Raw genomic sequence first — 18264 nt, 5'->3', positions numbered from 1 at the left:
TTCCCTTAGAACCGCTCTATCTCTCAAATTAAACACCCTATTCTCAATCGGAGGCCCTGCACTTGCACAAATAAGCAATCTTACAATTTAGCACTAATAAACTAAAAGCACTACATCCTCATATACTGTCTACGATTACCTTGTCCCCTATTTGTCCTTTTTAATTCAGTGATAAAGGAGTTCCCTATACTACTCTAGCATGTCCAAAGGTCAGTTAATGGTTTCCTCTCCAGTCCAGCTGGTGAATCTGGGAATCTTGAGGCAATGTTACAACTGTCTCATGTACACGGACAACCCTCTCCTCCTCCAAACAGGTTCAAATATATGTGAGAGATGCAACCATATAGCTAAACTGGAGGCTGAGCTCTCTCAACTCAAAAGTGGTGTAACCAGTCAGGAGGAGAAGGTAATCTCACCCAACACAAATCCAGTCTCACATAGTCCTACCACAACAGCAAACCAAACACATAAACACACAAAAACATACTCGGAAGCTCTAAATAAAAATCTGCCTAAGCAGCAGAGACCTCCAAAGCAGACATCCAAGCAAACGCTGCCCCAAAACAAAACACGTGCAACACATAGCTCACAAAGTCAGGGTGCCAAACAGTCACAGCCCTTAAGGCTGAATAACACACCTGATACACTCGTAATAGGTGACTCTATAGTCAGACACACTGACGTTCTGCTCACCAGGCTGAACAAAGAGAAGGTCACAGTGAGCTGCCTGTCGGGCGCTAGGATCTGCCACGTAACGCAAGCACTCAGGTCACTCCAAAGCAAGTACACATATGACTCAGTCATAGTACATGCTGGTGTGAATGACCTGAGACGTACCTCCCTCGACTAGACAAAAAGAGACAGAGGAGCTCTTTGATCATGTAGCCCAAGCCGGTATGACCCTGACCTTGACCAGCATTTTACCCTCACCTAGAATGATGCCGCAATATAAAGACAAAATGATCGATTTTAACAATTGGCTAAAATTTTGGTGTCATTCAAAGGGGATCCAGTGTCTGTCAGCCTGGGATGACATGCTCGACAAGCCGCGTTGCTTCGCTAGGGACAGCTTGCACCTGTCACCCCTGGGCTTTCAGATATTGGCAAAGCCTCTTGCCACCCCCATAGTGCCTTTTTTAGGCAAAGCTCAAAAGACAAACCCACCTCCATAGGCAACACAATGAACAAGAAACTAAGGGTAATGCTGCTAAATGCCAGAAGTCTAAACCTCAAGATGCACGCACTCGAAGCTCTCCTCAGTATGGAAAACATCGATATGTGTGCAGTGACAGAAACCTGGTTCAAGGCTACAGACAGCACCCCAGCACTACCAGGTTATACCTCATATCATGCTTTTCGGCCCCAAATCTTGGACCGAACCACAAAAGGAGGGGGGAGTATCCATATTTATCAAGGATACCCACACCTCCAGGTTAGTGGCATTGCACGAAGCATTGGAGACCATCCATGTGCAACTAACAGTGGGCAAAACTGCTTTTCAGTTTATAGCATGATACAAACCACCCTCTCAAAATCAGGAATCACACTCAGCTTTCCTGAAAACATTGGAGAACATGAAGATCTCTCCAAACACCATTATATTGGGTGACTTCAACTACCCAAACATAGACTGGGAGCATTACTCAAGCCCCAACACCCTAGCCCAAAGGTTCCTGGAATTTATAAACTCAAATGCTATGGAACAACTAGTCACCATTCCCACAAGAGGGGAAAACATACTTGACCTGATCATTACCAACATGGGGACTCTATACTCCATACCAGAAGTAAACCCCTCATTGGTAAGATCAGACCATAAATTAATCTCACTGGATATCTACAACCCGAACCCACCCCCAGCCCAGAAAACCACAGTGAAAAACTTCTCAAAAGCGAACTTCACACTTCTCAAAACCGAGGTGGAATACTTCAAGGCCCCCGAGCCAGTGGAAACTACGGCCCAAACAGCAGAATCCTATATAAACGCATTCTATGGACACCTCCAGGAATGCATGGATCATGCTATCCCAAACAAAACCAAGACCCAGTCGTCCAAAGGCAGGCGTCCAGTCTGGTGGACCCCAGCCATAAATAAGCTGTACAACAGAAGGAGGAAGCTACTACATGATAGAGTAAAATCCCTAAAAGGGAAGGCATCTCTGATCAGTACTAGCAAAAAATTACAATCCCTCATAAAATCCTCCAAGGCCAGCTTCGAGAGAAAAATTGCACAGGACACTAAAGACAATCACAAGGCTTTTTTTAGCTATGTTTGGAACCTGGGATGCAACTCCCAGATATGCTCAGAGTTGATTCTAAATGACAAAAAATACACTGAACCCACAGACATTGCCAACATCCTGGCAGACAGGTTTAGTGCAAACTTCTCCCCCCCACCCCCCCAAATGAGCAAATATCTATCCCAGTAAAGTGCAGCCTCCCTAACATCTCAGATGCTCAGGTGGAAGCCACCCTCTCCAAAGCAAAAAACACAGCTTCAATGGGACCAGTCGGTGTCCCAGGTTGCGTCATACATGAACTCCAAGAAGAACTAAACCCTCACGTAAAACTGCTGCACAATCTCAGCCTTACTACAGGATATGTACCCAAAGAATGGTGTACAGCAACAGTGGTCCCTCTCGACAAAGGTGGTGCCTTGACGGACCCTGGAAACTATCGCCCCATAAGCTTGACTAGCCTAGTCTGCAAGGCTATGGAGAGGATCATCATGGAACTCAAACAAAGACATTGGGGACCTACAGACACTAGATCCTACCCAATTCGGCTTTGTCAAGGGCAGATCCTGCCTCTTGAACCTGGTCGACTTCTTTGAAACAGTCACCAAGGCCATAGATGAAGGGAAGGTAGTCCACACAGCCTATCTGGACCTCGCAAAGGCTTTTGACACAATACCCCACTCGGGCATCATAGATAAGCTATCCAGCTTAAATATAAACCCCTATGTCACAAGATGGGTTGCAAACTGGCTCAAAGACATAACCCACAGAGTCAGAGTTGCTGGAGCCATGTCAGACTCGAAACCAGTTACAAGTGGTGTCCCACAAGGCTCAGTCCTGGGACCTCTCTTGTTTGGTATATATTTTTCCAAGGGACAGGCTAACACGGGAGGACTGTGGCTGACCAAGTTCGCAGATGACTGCAAACTGGGCACCATAATTGACTCTCCAGCTGACATGAGCATCCTTCAAAAAGGTCTCACAGAGATAGATAACTGGTGCCAGAGCCATGATCTAAAGCTAAATGCCAAAAAGTGTATAGTCATACCCTTTGGCAAAAACAAAGTGCCCACAAATTACCACATAGGTGGTAACCCATTAAGTACAGAGGAAGTAATTAGGGACCTGGGGACCCAAGTTGATAGCAATCGCTCCTTTGACAACCACATTGCCAAAGTGGTTAGAAAGACCTTCTACATAACCCACCTTATCATGAAAGGATTCACATCTAGATCAAGGGAGGTCATCGTGCCCCTTTATTCATCCCTCATCAGGCCCATAATAGAATACAATGCCCCTTTTGGGATGTACCTTACCCGACACCTGCAGCAACTAGAAAGACCCCAAAAGTACCTCACAAAGAGGATCAAGGGACTCAAACAGATGCCATATGCTGCTCGGTTAAAAAAACTCCAGCTCTACTCAGTTGCATACCATCTACTTCGAGGCGATCTATGCCTGACATATAAAGCTATGTCCAACCCAGAATTAATGGACATGCTCCACCTCAGAAAATCGAAATCCCTTAGAGCCATGCGCTCGAGGGACTTAAACCTCAGCATAGAAATAAACAGAACATGCTGGAGGGACAGATTCATAACCCAGAGGCTCCCTTCGCTCTGGAATAGAATCCCAGTCCATGTTAGGCAGAGCCCCTCACTGACTCTCTTCAAGAGGAATCTTGATGAGTGGATGGGGGATCGTATGTTTACCCCGGGGATTACTTCTGTGTCACTACTAGACAGAGGCACAGTAAACTAACCTTAAAAAGGGCACAGTAAACTCAAATCAAAGGGTGGCGAAAGCCAAACACACTCGGACTAGGCTTATAAATGCCCCAGGGCAGATAGCCTAGTATGAACCTATTAACCTATTTTTTTCTGGAGAGGGTGGGGGTGGGGTAGGGTAGGGGAAAGAAACAGTCATTGCTGCTCTCTGCCAGGGCCCTGTGGCCTAAAACTCCCTGCCTGGGGGTTCCTGAGGACCACCGCCTAGGCCTTTGTGATTGGCTGCTACCTTTGAGGCCTTTCTCTCTCTGAGGCTTCCTCTGGCCACCTTTTGATTGAGAGGGAAAAGACCAGTGTTTAGTTTGAAAATTCCTACTAAACCTAGGAGGCTGAACTATGAGGAAGTCTGACAGTTTGCATAGATTTTGCTTTATCATCCATATTGTTTGGCACAGCCTCAGTCTTTGTCTCAAAAAGGAATTCCTTATCCATGGGGCATCTAGAAGTTTGGATTTGACATGGTCTGGCAGGGTCTGTTCCCTAAGCCAAGTATACCTTCTAATGACACAGCCAGATACAACAGCTCAGCTAGAGGCCTCCATAGCATCATAGCCACAGTGTGAAGAGTGTCTAGCCACCTGGGAACTGGAATGGCAAAGGTCCAACAGTTCTTTAGAAAATTTTTTGTCCACCAAGGAAGAAATCTTTTATTTCATTTTATCTAAAATACTTTGTTGGTATTTTATAATATGATACTGGCGGTAAAGCGCTATCATGGCTAGGGTTAGTGGAGGTGTAGACTTTTTTTTTTTTTTTGTTACCAAACCTATCAAAGGCCCTGCTTTCCTTGTTAGAAGGCAAAGGATTCTTAGAGAAGAGCTGACTTTTGCTGGGTCAGCAGAGGGGTTTTTGAAGAGAAATTTATGAGAGACCAGCACCCTGTAAAATCTGTCTGGTTTTATAGGGGGTAGATAGTCAGGGTTCAGGGAAGAGTCCATAAAAATCCTTTACCACCTCCAATACAGGAGGAATAGTCAAAGGTTTGTATTCTGGGAGGTCGAGGAGCTCCCTAACCCTCTTTTTAGAGTGTGGATATTCCTGTGCTTCCCATTCAAAATGTTCCCTCATGGCATGTAGTGTTTCCCCAAAAGTGAGGTCTTCTGGATGTAAAGCTGATGGCAGATTCTCCCCAGAATCTGAATCCTCAAAGGAAGTAAGGTAGGGTCCCTCCTCAAAGACAGACTCCTCCAGGTCAGAATCTTCATCAGAGAAAACTTCAGGAGTAGGATCCCCCTTTCTATTCCTTGGGGAAGACTCCAAAAGGGGGTTTGCCTAGCTCTGACGAAAGAGATGAGGATCTCAGCTAACCTGTCTACGTCTTGCTGATAACCTGCTGAGTGGGAGCCAGTAGGCCTAAGCATAGGCCCTTATGTAGTACCTTTCTTAGAAACAGCTTTAGCCTTAGGCCTAGGGGCATCCACCATTCTAACGCCAGTCTCTTTTTGTAAGGCAGAATCGATGCAGATGGACGCCTTGAAGGTACGTCACTGGTACACAATTGCTTATCAGAAGCCGAGGTCTGGTGAGCAACTCTTGGCCCAACCAATGAACTGAAAGCAAAGGCCTGTGTAGAAGCTGAGGGACCTGACAGCATGTCAGACTACGTAAGGGTCTTGACAGAGGCCTGTGCCACAACCTCTGTCACAGAACGAGGCTGCAAAAGAACTTCAGAGATAATGAGCCTTGGGGGCTTGACTGATGGTTAGTGGTTGTCATCCGAGGCCCTAAGCCTGGGTCTTGTTTTACGTTTATAGAGCTCAACCTTGGGAGAACTGGCAGACGGCACCGAACAATGTGTGGAAGACTGCAAACTAAGATGCCTAGCTAAGACTTTGGCCCTATGCCTGATAGTCCTAGAATTGAAATGGGTGCAAAAATGACAACTAGGGACATTGTGATGTCGGCCTAGACAGGTGACACACAAAGTATGAAAGTCTCGGTGTGGGATTTGCTTATCACAGTGGAGACAATTTTTCACTTTATCTGACATGAGTTAAAGCAAGAAAAAAAGAGTTCTCCAAAGGAGTACTTAGCTTTAGAAGACTTCTCTCTGGTGTGGACCTACTAATGCACTGAAACACTCCGGGCTCAAACAGCAAGAAAAGACTGATGTAATGGTGTTGGCTGGCTCCCTTTATACCCAAGCATATGGACGTCGGGGAAGGGTATCCACCAGCCTTAGGAGGCCGGAGATTGTTACTCTGGTAGTTGGGCTGGCCAAGAGCTTCCACAGCAAGAAATCCCACAAGTCAGAACTGCAGCAGTGAAAAACAAAGAACATCAAGAGCAGACCCAGCATTGAGCCCTGAGGTTCTTTGCTGATGACTGGTCTCACCAATTTTGATTTCTTGAGTCTTATTTGTGAGCTGGTTAGCAGTCCAGTGAGTTATACAAGGATATGTGTCTAGTTCAGTGAGTTTGTCAACAATACCTGAGTGGGCTGTTGCAGTGAATGCCTTAGCCAAGTCTAGGTAGGTGGCACTGTTTTTCCCTCATCCATTGCTTTGACGACCCCCCTCAAAGAAGTATATCAAGTTAAGTAGGAATGACCTTCCTTTGACAAAACTAAACTGGGATGGGTCCAATGACTGCAGTTTGCCAATGTCTTTGTTTATCATTTCCATGATGATTCATTCCATGGCTTTGCACATCATACTAGTCAGATTAATGGGACTATAGTTTCTGGGGTTGGTTGATGGTCCACCCTTGTGAAGTGGGATAACTGTTGCAGTCCTCCATTCAAATGGTACATAGCCTGTTTTGAGACTGTAGTTGAAAAGTGACTCAAGTTCTCCTGATAGTTCATGTCTCAAGCTATTAAGGAGGCCAACTGGGATATTGTGTAGACCCACTGAGGTCTTTGGCTTTGGTGAGTGCTGCCATGACCTGTTGTTCCGTGCTAATAGTTGGGGTGGGTGGCTAGTAGGGATTTTCCCAGGGGGAGGTGGGTGAAGAAAGAGAGGAATTTGTCAGCCAGCAGATTCACTATGTCACTTTGCTCGGTGTAGGTGGTACCATTTACCCCCAAGTTCAGCACACTGCTGTGTATTACCTTTAAGGTTTTGGGTACAGCTATAGAAGGCCATGTGGATGTCTTTAGCCAGAGAAGCTATCTTGACTTCATACAGTACAGTTGTGTACACTTACCATAAATGTAGATGTTCGAGTGTATTCACTGTTGCAGTCCTAACCAATGGATTATCCGGCCCCCGGTAGCCCTCGATCGGCCAGAATACCAAAGGTAAGTAAAAATGACGTCTGCTGTCATTGGTTGTAAAGGATGTCAGAGCGTTCGATACAAAAGGAGGCAGCTGATGTCACCTCCTCGGTCTTTCTTGCCATAACAGTCAGAAGCCCCCAGAAAACAAGGCTTAAACTAAATTTAGCCTGTACCTTAGGAAAAGAGAAAAGGGGGACAGAGGGAGGAAAAGCAGGACTGCAACAGTGAATACACTCGAACATCTACATTTATGTTAAGTGTACACAACTGTACTATGTTGATCGTGTTTCACTGCTGCAGTCCTAACCAATGAGTTGATTACCAAAGCCCAGAGAAAAGGGAGAAGGGAACCAACAGAATCAAGGACAGGAGATAATGCCCTGCAGAAAAGCAGTGGCAAACTCTGCCCTGGCTCTTGAAATCAAAGGCAAATTATAATGCTTTGTGAAAGTGTGAACAGAAGACCATGTAGCAGCCTCCAAAATGTCTTTAGTACGGACACCCCTAAAAAAGGCTTCAGAAGTGGAAGCTGCTCTAGTTGAGTGGGTCCTAACCCCTTGAGGAGGAACCTTGCCATGAAAGGAATAACAAAAAGTAATACAATGAGCAATCCATTTAGAAATGGTTTGCTTAGAAACAGCCTTGCCCTGGGCTCCAGGGGCAAAGCTGACCAATAGCTATGCTGATTTCCGAAGGTCTTTAGTCCTGTCCAGGTAAAACCTGAGTTGTCTATGCACATCAAGAGAATGTAGGATCCTTTCACCTCTATTTCGAGGATTAGGAAAGAAGGTAGGAAGGTGTATGGACTGATTAAGAGTCAGGCTAGAAACCACCTTAGGCATAAAGGAGGGGTTGGCTCTCAGAGAGACCCTATCTGCATGGAAAATAAGAAAAGGCTCCACAGCCATCAAAGCCTGCAGCTCCAAAACCCTCCTTGCTGAAGTTATAGCCAAGAGGAAGGCAGTCTTCCACAAGAGAAACTTTAAATCTGCAGTGCCAGCTGGCTCAAAAGGAGAAAGAGTGTGTTTCTCTAGAACAAAATTAAGATCCCAGGCTGGAGTAGATGCCCTTCTGGGAGGTATTAAGGTGCAAGCACCTCTGAGAAACATTTTCATCACAGGATGAGAGAACATGGGTTGTTCAAAAGAACAATGAGCAGAAATGGCTGAAGCATGTATCTTGATAGAGAAAAAAGAAAGACCACCCTGAAGCAAATCAGCCAGGTAAATCCAGGATCAGAGGAAGGGTAGGCTGAGAAGAAGATTCCTCTCTAGCCTGCATCCAAAGAGAGAATCTTTCCCATTTGCCAACATAAGACTTCCTAGTGCTAGGCATCCTGGCCTCCCTCAGCACGTCAACCACCTGCTAGGAAAGGGAAGAAGAAAAGGATGGAGTCATACAATGAGCCAGGCTGCCAAATGGAGAGACTGAAAAGCAGTGGATACCAATGATGCCTGGGCCAGTCCGGAGCTATGAGAAAAGTCCTTGGTCGTTCATCCCTGATCTTCACAAATACTCTGGGAAGAGGAGGGAAGGCATAAACTGACAGCAGCATCCAAGAGAAGGACAGAGCATCCACTTTCCAGGCTCTGCTGTGATGCTGTCTGGTGCAAAAAAGAGGTAGAAGATGGTTGTCTGGAGAGGAGAAGAGATCCACTAGAGGAGTGCCCCAACGCTGAATGTTGCTGTAAAAAACTGCTCTGTTCAGCTGCCACTCGTGAGGATCCAGGGTCTGTCTGCTCAATCGGTCTGCCAAAACATTTAGCCTTCCTCGAAGAAACTGAGCTAAGAGATGCAGGCCCAGGGATGCTACTATGGACCAAAGACTCATGCTCTGCCTGCGCAGGAGGTAAGAATTAGTCCCTCCCTGCTTGTTGATGTACCATATGACTGTGGTGTTGTCTGTCCTGACAAGCAGGGTCCCTGGAGAAAGAAGATGCTTGAAAGTTAGTAAGGCCTGCTGGACTGCAATCAATTCCTTTAAATTTATGTGCAGGTTCATCTGCTGGGCATTCCAACTTCCCTGTATGCATTTGCCATCCAGGTGAGCTCCCCCAGGCGTAGTCCGATGCGTCTTTGGTAAGAACTTGAGTGGCCAGGGATGGGCGAAAAGGCATGCCTTTGTTCTGTAGACAGGCTGTTGCCCACCATAGAAACTCTGTCCGCAGACATGAAAGCAGAGGAATTATCACATCCAGGTCCTGGGTGTGTTGACACCAAGTGTTCTTGAGGTACAACTGCAAATTCCTCATATGCAGTTTTGCATATGAAATCATGAGAATGCAAGAGGCGATGAATCCCAGAGCTTGCAGGTATTTCCTTGCAGGGAGCTGGGACAGGCTTGCCAAGTCCTTGAAGTAAACTGAAAGAGTTGTCTGCTTCTCCTGGGTGAGATATATCTGGGCAGCTGTGTTCAGACTCGCTCCCAGGAATGTTATCTCTTTGGATGGCACCATTTTTGATTTTTCCACGTTGAAAGTGTAACCCAGGGAAGAGAGAAGAGTCTTTACAAATTCTAGATCCTTTAACAGCTGTTCCTGAGAATTTGCTTGAATTAGACAGTCATTCAAATATGGGTAAATCTGAATTTTCTTTTGCCTGCAAAAAGCAATGACTGGAGCCGGGCACTTTGTGAAAACTCTGGGAGCAGTAGATAAGCCAAAGGGCAGTGCAGAGAATTGATAATGGTGCTTGCCCACCCTGAAACGATGAAATTGCCTGCAACTTTCCCTGATAGGGATGTGCAGATAAGCTTCTTTGAGATCCAACGTTACTAGCCAGGAATCCTTTTCTAACATTGGCAGCAACTGATGCAGAGTGAGCAACTTGAACTTTGGAATTATCAAGAAAGAGTTCAGGATGGATAGATCTAGGATAGGACGCCAGGTGCCTTCTTTTTTTTGGAACTAAGAAAAGTCTCAGATAGAAACCCTGGCATACCTGCTGAGCAGGAACTGATTCTATTGCTCCCAGATGTAACAGCGACAAAATTTGCTTTTCTCCTTCTGCCCTTTGGTTTGAAGGAGCGTCCGGGAATCCTTTGGGTACTAGAAAGGTGTGGAAAGAAAAGTTGTGCCCCATGGATACAGATCTGAATACCCATTTGTAATCCATGATGGTGGCCCAGACATTTGTAAAAAAGGGCCAACCTTCCCCCTAAAGGACTCTCCAGGCAGGCAAGAACAGGCAGAAGTTGTACAAAGTCATTGAGAATGTTTAGATTGAGATGCAGGTTTAGCAAATCCTGTATATTCTTACTCTCGCCAACTGAGGCACACCTGCTATCCCAGACTTAATAGTTTCCAAGGTGTGCTGCTGGTACTTCAGCATATGAAAAAGACAATTAGTAGACCTAATAGCAAGAGTGGCAGAGGTATAAACCTTTTTACCCCACCTATCTAGGTTCCTGGATTCCCTGTCAGAAGGAACAGGATTTTTAGTAACTGTGGTGTTAACTCCTTTAGGGCCTTCAGAAATAACCTCTGGATCAGCCAACGGATTCCTGAAAAAAAAAAACAAATGAGAATCAGGGACCCTATAGTACCTGTCCGGTTTCCTGGGAGCAGGAGGAACCGAATTTGGAGTCAAGGAATTTTCTAGAAAAACATCATCAACCACTTCCAACACAGGTGGAATAGCCAAAGGCTTATGCTGAGGCAAATCCAAATCCGTTTCTTAGAAAGGGGATAATCCTGACTTTCCCATTTAAAATGTTCCCTGAGAGTATTTAAAGTATCACCAAAAGAGAAATCTTCTGGAGGAGAAGCAGAAGGAATGGACTCCTCTGCGCCTGAATCCTCAAAAGGAGAGAAAGCCTGAGAAACTTCATCAACAGAAATGCTAGAAGTATCAGAACCTGAAAAGGACAAAGCCTCAGGAGAAACATCCCTACCTCTTTTTGAAGGAGGAGGCTGTGAACCCCTAATAAGAGTCAAAAGGTCATCAGCCATTTTAACCATTTGAGAATGTGGGGAACAAGAGGAAACTGGAGCCTGCTTCTTCACAGGCTTATAACTGGAAGATTTACCTGCAAGTCTAAAGGACTCGGGAGGTCTGGCAACCGCCAAAGTTGCAGCCGAAGTCGTCGGTATGAGTTTGCTGTCTGAACAAAGAATGGAGGTCTCAGACACCGAAGTCAGCTTTGCAGCTCCAGATCCAGCTGAAGAGGCAACAGGCAGAAGGTCAGAAGGCAAAATGGAAGCCGGAGGCCTCTGAAATGGTCTCAACCGAGGCCTGCAGTTGAAAATCTGCGGGCTGCAAAAGCACCTCACTGGCTAACCGCATGACTGATGACCGACCTAACATCATCCGAGGACTTGACCTTCGGAAGCCTGTCGCGGTCCTTATCTTTACGCTTCTTGGGGATATCTGAAGCCTGAAGACCAGCGGATGCCATACCAACAAACCTAGGCCAAACTCCAGAATGCTTAGCTAAAAGCTTAGCCTGACGACAAACAGTGCGTGGATTAAAAGAAGCACAAAGATCAGTTAGGATCATCGTGGTCAAGGCCTAAACAAATAATACAATATTAATGGAAATCTGTATGGGGAATCTGCTTCCCACAGGTAAGACAATTATTAACCTTTTCTGACATTCGTTAAGGCAAGAAAAGATGATCCCCAGTGGGGTACTTAGCTATAGTTGACTTCAACTTTGTAGTCGGAAACAAAAAAGGTAAACTGCCGACCAGCACTTGTGCAAGAAATGCTTCTGCTTCAGGCTCTGTGGCACGGAAGACTGAGGAAGCGCCATCGGCTGCCTCCTTTTGTATCAGACGCCCTGACGTCCTTTACAACCAATGACAGCTGACGTAATTTTTACTTACCTTTGGTATTCTGGCTGATCGAGGGCTACTGGGAGCCAGATAACCCATTGGTTAGGACTGCAACAGTGAAACACTATCATCATCTGGCCTTGTTGCATTTAATTAGTACTCTCATTTTTATTCTGATTAGTGAGCTGTTGTTATATAACCTGTTAAGGTTAGAATTCCACCAGTGTGGTTTATTTTGGGCTACTTCTGTAGGTACAGCAGCCTCTATGGAGCCATTTTATGTGATGTTATAGCGTTTCAGTGAACAATTCTGCATAGGTTGTTGAGAACTCAGGGTTTGGAGGGGCAATGAATATTGACAAACTGTTGTTTAATAGGATGTAGTCTCCTTTACAATAGTTCTTTACTGGCAAAGGTTTTGCTGAGTTTTCCAAGCTGATTTTTATTCTGGAGACAGCTTTGCGATCAAACTTCACCAGTGATGATGTGACATAGGGGGAGGGGGGGGGGCACTCTTCCTTGCTGGTGAAAACTGGGTCCAGTATGTTTGAACCTCTGGTTGGAGTGTGCACTACCTGCTCAGGGGTATTTGTATTAATAAAGTCCAGGAAAAGTTGTGCCTCCCGTGAATAAGGTATTTGGTTGGATGGTGAGTGCCACTAGCAGGTCTAGGTACTAGTTATGGGATTCTTGGGGCATAGATGGTGACCTGCAGCTTACTAGGATGTGGTCAGAGACTTTATTGATGGTAATTTGCATGTGGATAAACTCCAGGCCATCATTCTGTTTAACCAACCTACAGAGAGGTACACTTGTTGCTAATGAAGGTTGAGTCACATCCACCTTAAGTTCTTGTCTGTGTGGCTAATGGTCTAAATGTGTGGAATGCACTGAAGCCTTGCATTGCTGAAGTACTTTTTTGTGACTTTAAACCAACAGCACTGATGTCTATATTCTCCAGAGTGAGGACAGCGTGTAGGGTGTGGAGGTTCTTACTAAGGCTCCAAGCAATACACAGTAACACCTTTGAGTATTACTTGTGAAGAAGGTAATTCTGTCAATACTGTATTGCCTAAAAAAGGCTCTAAAGGGGGTGGGGGTGGATAAAGTTTTTGCCAATATCAGGAAGCCTGGGGTGGAGAGGTGTAGACCATTCTTGGCAGAGAAATGGGATCTGTTAACCATGCTGACAAATACTGAATTCCCCTGGAAGGACACCAGAAACTAAGCCAATTGCTAAAGTCATATAATTTTTTGTTTATACTGTGGCATCATCAATGGGAGATAGAATGCTGCTCAGTACAAGGCACATACCTGTCTGAGAAGCGCATTAAAAGTAATCCATAATTCCTCTCTTTATATAGTCCACTGAGGTACATCTTAGTTCATTTATACCCAACGGACTATGGCATTATCATATTGGTACCTGTGATGCATTGACTTGAGTGCATGCATAATCTGACAGATCCAAACTCAAGATAAGCAACTTACCGTTATCTTCTCTTTATCCAGTCTGGTGAGTGGGGCATCTGTGCATCATACAAGAGAGCCCCCATGACAAGAGTCATGGGTAAAATGGTTGCTTGCACAATTGGCTTCATTCTTGGGGATCCACGGGGTGTAGGCGTATCTGTGGTGTTTGGTGTTGCTTTTGCTGTTTGTTGCAGAGATTGATGAGAATACGTGTTGCTGTTTCCAGGCTTAGGAGGTTGTTAAGGTTTCGGAAGACTGCTTTTAAATGCCTCAGTATAAGATGATCTATGCGTGTGGTAGACACTGTGCATGGTGGATTTAGTGCATCTGTTCTTGACAACCTTGTTTGCAAGCCAGATTTTTTCCCTCCAAGGAAATTGTACATGTACATCTCATACATACTGTGGTGTATTAAAAGGTAGTCTGTGAACATAAGACAATTGCTGCATTGTTTCAGGATGATCATATCTACCAAGCCGCCTATGCAGACATTTGCAAATTGCATATCCATGTTATCTAAGCCTGCATTAGAGTAGGCTATTATGGTTTGAGTACTGAGTTCTAGGTTTAGACTAGTGTTAGTGCTAAGATAAATTTTTAGCACAGTTAAATATGCAAGCTAGCTTCTCTAAGCTTACTGCGGTGGTGGTGCTGCGGTAGCATTGTCACCTCACAGTAAGACGCTGTCCGGTTCGATTCTCAGCTAGAGCGTCTTCTATGTGGAGTCATGCGTGAATGGGCGTACCTTCGTTGAAGGTTGTGCGTCAGGGCTGGCAACTCGGCACGTAAAAATCTACTGCCTATCATTAGCGGACCGGATTTCTGCTGTGGCGACCCCTAACCAGGAAAAGCCGAAAGACACAAACAAACAAGCTTCTCTAAGCTTAACCCCATGCAATGACTCAACAAGTCCAGGTTACAGTCCTAATACTACTTACATAGGTGAACTTTACTGTCCAAGCAGTTGCGTTTGTACAGGGCACTGCCAACCACCACTGTACACTGAGCGGCTCCAAGACAACGTGAAATCTACAGCAACAGAAAAGAAACTGAAATCTAACTCCTGAGCCCTCTGGTCAATAAACTACACCTTGACTTCTTCTGCAGTGCTTCCCAACTCAGAAAGACCAAGCAAACACCTTTTGCCATAACATGGACGATCTGGTCTCTTAATATAAGAAACACAGGAAAAATAAACCCTCAAGTGTAATTCAACATCAAATCAACTTATTCCTCATATAGATTACCCTACAGCAAGGAGATTTAAATATAAACAGATTAGAAAGCAACACTTGGAGAAGACAAGCAATATTACACCAAACGTACTTTAAATGCTCCTTAAATGCAGTAAAACAGTAGCAATGAATTCAATAATGAAGTGCAAGAGCAATAAATTAAATCTAATAACTTATCTTTGCCTGGATGGCACTGAATACACTGGAAATGTTTCTCAATCACAGGTGAGGATGGCAAGCTTTGCTGAACTCCGTGGAATGAGCACAGATCCGCACAAACAGCCTAATTTATAGCAACAGAAAAGAAATTAATTTAACTCCTAAGCCCTCTGGCCAATAACCCAAACTTTACTTCATTGTTCTGAGTTGGGAAGCATTCCAGAAGAGCTCAAACACACTCTGCCACAAGATGGATGATCTGGTCCTTTTAATGTAAAAACACAACAAAAATGAACTCTCAAATGTAAAGCAACAACAAATCAATGTATTCCCTGGCTGGATCACACTGCAGCAAGGAGATTTAAATACAAACAGATCAGAAAGCAGCACTTAGAGAAGATGGGTGTTTTTTTTTCACCAAAATAACTTCAAAATGCTCTTTAAATGCAGTAAAACCATAGTGTTCAGTTAAATAATGAACTGCAAGTGCAGGAAATCAAATACAGTAGTTTATCTTTGCCTGAATGGCACTGGATACAGTGAAAACACTTCCCGATCACGGGCTAGGATGCCAAGCTTTCCTGGTGTGTGTGTGTTTCCCCAATATACTCAGCATCCCTTCTCAGCACATGTCCAAACTAACGTAATCTTGCCTCTCTGGCTTTGTCTCCAAACCTTCCAACCTGGGCTGACCCTCTAATATACTTATTCCTAATCCTGTCCTCCCTCGTCACACCCAGTGCAAATCTTAACATCTTTAACTCTGCCACTCCTGCCTTTTTGTCAATGCCACTGTCTCCACCCCATATAACATAGTCGGTCTCACTACCCTCTTGTAGACCCTCCCTTTCACTCTTACTGGTACTCGTCTGTCACAAATCACTCCTGACACTCTTCTCCACCCACTTCATCCTGCCTGTACTCTCTTCTTTACCTCTCTTCCACACTCACCATTACTCTGAACTATTGATCCCAAGTATTTAAACTCATCCACCTTCGCCACCTCTACTCCTTGCATCCTCACAATTTCTCTATCCTCCCACTCATTCACACACATATAGTCTGTCTTAGTCCTGCTGACCTTCATTCCTTTTCTCTCTAGAGCATATCTCCATCTCTCCAGGGTCTCCTCCACCTGTTCCCTACTCTCACTACAGATCACAATGTCATCTGCAAACATCATAGTCTACGAGGACTCCTGTCTGATCTCGTCTGTCAACCTGTCCATCACCATTGCAAATAAGAAAGGGCTCAGAGCTGATCCTTGGTTATTCATGCGGGCATCAGTAAATATTTACATTATATATACGTTTGCTGTTGTTGTCTTCGGCTTTTCCCGGTTAGGGGTCACCACAGCGGAACTCCGGTCCGCTAATGATTGGCAGTAGATTTTCATGAACGCCAAGGTGCCAGCTCGATGTTCAACCTTCAACAAAGTCATGACCATTTATGCATGTCTTTCGAATGCCCACCCAACTGCAGGGGAGGACATGCAGACTCCACATAGAAGGCAGTCCCCGCACTCCAGCCGAGAATCGAATGGGAGAACCTCACACCCTGCCAATACAGAAAAAAAATATCAAAGACAGGGGATTGCAAGGATGGTAGAGCAACAAAACTGAGAAGATGGGGGGGGTGTCATCCAGTGAGTGGACAACGCAAACCATTACATCTGTTGGGCTAGCCTTATACTTAATGGGTGCAGAATCAGGCTACAGATGTGCACTGCTCTAGGGGGCTTGACACAAATATTTTGCTATCTTGAACCCCAAGTGGATCAAATTTTGAACAACTCAAACAGACTTAAACACATCCTTATTAAAGTGCTTTGCCGATGTTCTATAGCACTACAGCATGCAGTGCCTAAATTCCCAAACAGCACTTTCTCCCATTAAGAAACATTTTCAGCATATTATTTATATATAAAATTAATTTTAAAATGTGCAGTTTCCTTGTACTAATATCATCAAGGAAAAACAAGGAATGCTAACCTCAGTGACATAGGTATAAGAAAATGATCTGTTGCATCTACAGACTTTAATGGGTGCACCAATTCACATATGTGAAGATGCCCCATTGAACTCTACAGATATAACTCATGCTGCCCTATGGTAACATCACAAGTGAATAAGTCAAATTTTTTGTGTCTGTGGTTTAATAAAAAGTTTACAAAGCTTTTTTGTTAAAAAAATGGCCCAATAAAGTAAGGAAGGGCAATAAGGAAAATCCATTGTGGCACTTGACTTAAAAGCCATAATGTATATAAAAACATTGGCAAATCACTTTAAAGGAAACAAACCAAGTTCCCATGACAATTTCAAACTCGCTGCTGCACAAATTCATTTAGCAATACAGCTGATCACAGATAATTTATGAACCTAAGTAAATGAACATGGTTTCCTGTTCTTAGACCAGGTTCAAACCTATGGACCCTCTTTAAATTGGACACAGCAAACTGCCACCTAGCATAAATTTCATTTGCTGACAGAGCTGATCCTTAATTCCACAGAACATACCAGCTTTCTGATTAAATTCTGCCATGAATAAGACCATCCATTTTGCTCTTCCCATCAGTACAAACTCTGTATACTACTGTTACAGGGTGTACTTCTGTACTAGAACTTACCACTTTGATGGGATAGCTAAGGTTGGAGGATCGGCTTTGGCAATTTTCAGCAGCACTCTCATGGGATTCAGATCATGATGAGGTGGTTCAATCTGTGCCAGCTCTATTAACGTTATCCCTGCAGACCAGATGTCGGCTTTGTAATCATACGGTATGTCCTTCATGGTCTCACACATTACAACTTCAGGGGCCATCCTGCAAAAAAAAAAAAAAAAAAACCAGAAAGCAGTTTAATTACATTGTTTCAGAAGCGGAAGAAAAATTTATGACTTTCACTGCTATTTATTATTCTTAGAGCATTAGAGGTTCAACTACAATCAGAGACTTTTTTCATCTTCTGCATTATGAGGGAATAAGCACTAATCATCTCAATAGAAAAATAGTACCAAACTGATATTTAGACTTCAAGGTAAAGCATTTTCTGTAGTCACACTAACATTTCCATTCCCAAAATCCTCACAAATGTAGTTTCCAAAATGGAACCACACTATTCTCATAAAACAAACTTGATGAACTTGGTACCACACCACTTAACTATGCATTTACTACTTTTTGTTCAAAATTGCAATTGCAACACCAGTATAAAATGCATCTTGTTTAGCTTTCATCTAGTTCCTTCGCAATTCTTTGGTATTCACCATGAAATTCACTTACACACTGAGATCTTCTGGAAAGAAACCTCTCACACAGGGGCAGTCAACTTAGTTTGCTGCACTGCCTGATAAACAGAGCAGTCACCGAAGAGTGGACAC

General features: G+C 44.3%; 1 protein-coding gene across 1 annotated transcript in view; it reads right to left on the bottom strand.

Annotated features, from left to right (window-relative positions):
- STK10 (serine/threonine kinase 10) overlaps nt 1-18264 on the bottom strand; it is a 2623461-nt gene that overhangs the window by 1411544 nt on the left and 1193653 nt on the right. The window contains exon 6 of the mRNA XM_044069104.1: nt 17513-17707. Within this exon, the coding sequence (XP_043925039.1) occupies nt 17513-17707 (195 nt within the window). The remainder of the gene's footprint in view (nt 1-17512; nt 17708-18264) is intronic.

This window comes from Protopterus annectens, chromosome 4.part0 (assembly GCF_019279795.1).
Source record: "Protopterus annectens isolate FY-2018-M chromosome 4.part0, PAN1.0, whole genome shotgun sequence".
Classification (NCBI taxonomy): Eukaryota; Metazoa; Chordata; order Ceratodontiformes; family Protopteridae; genus Protopterus; species Protopterus annectens.
Note: the sequence above shows the minus strand (reverse complement) of the source record. Positions and strands in the feature narration are given on the sequence as shown.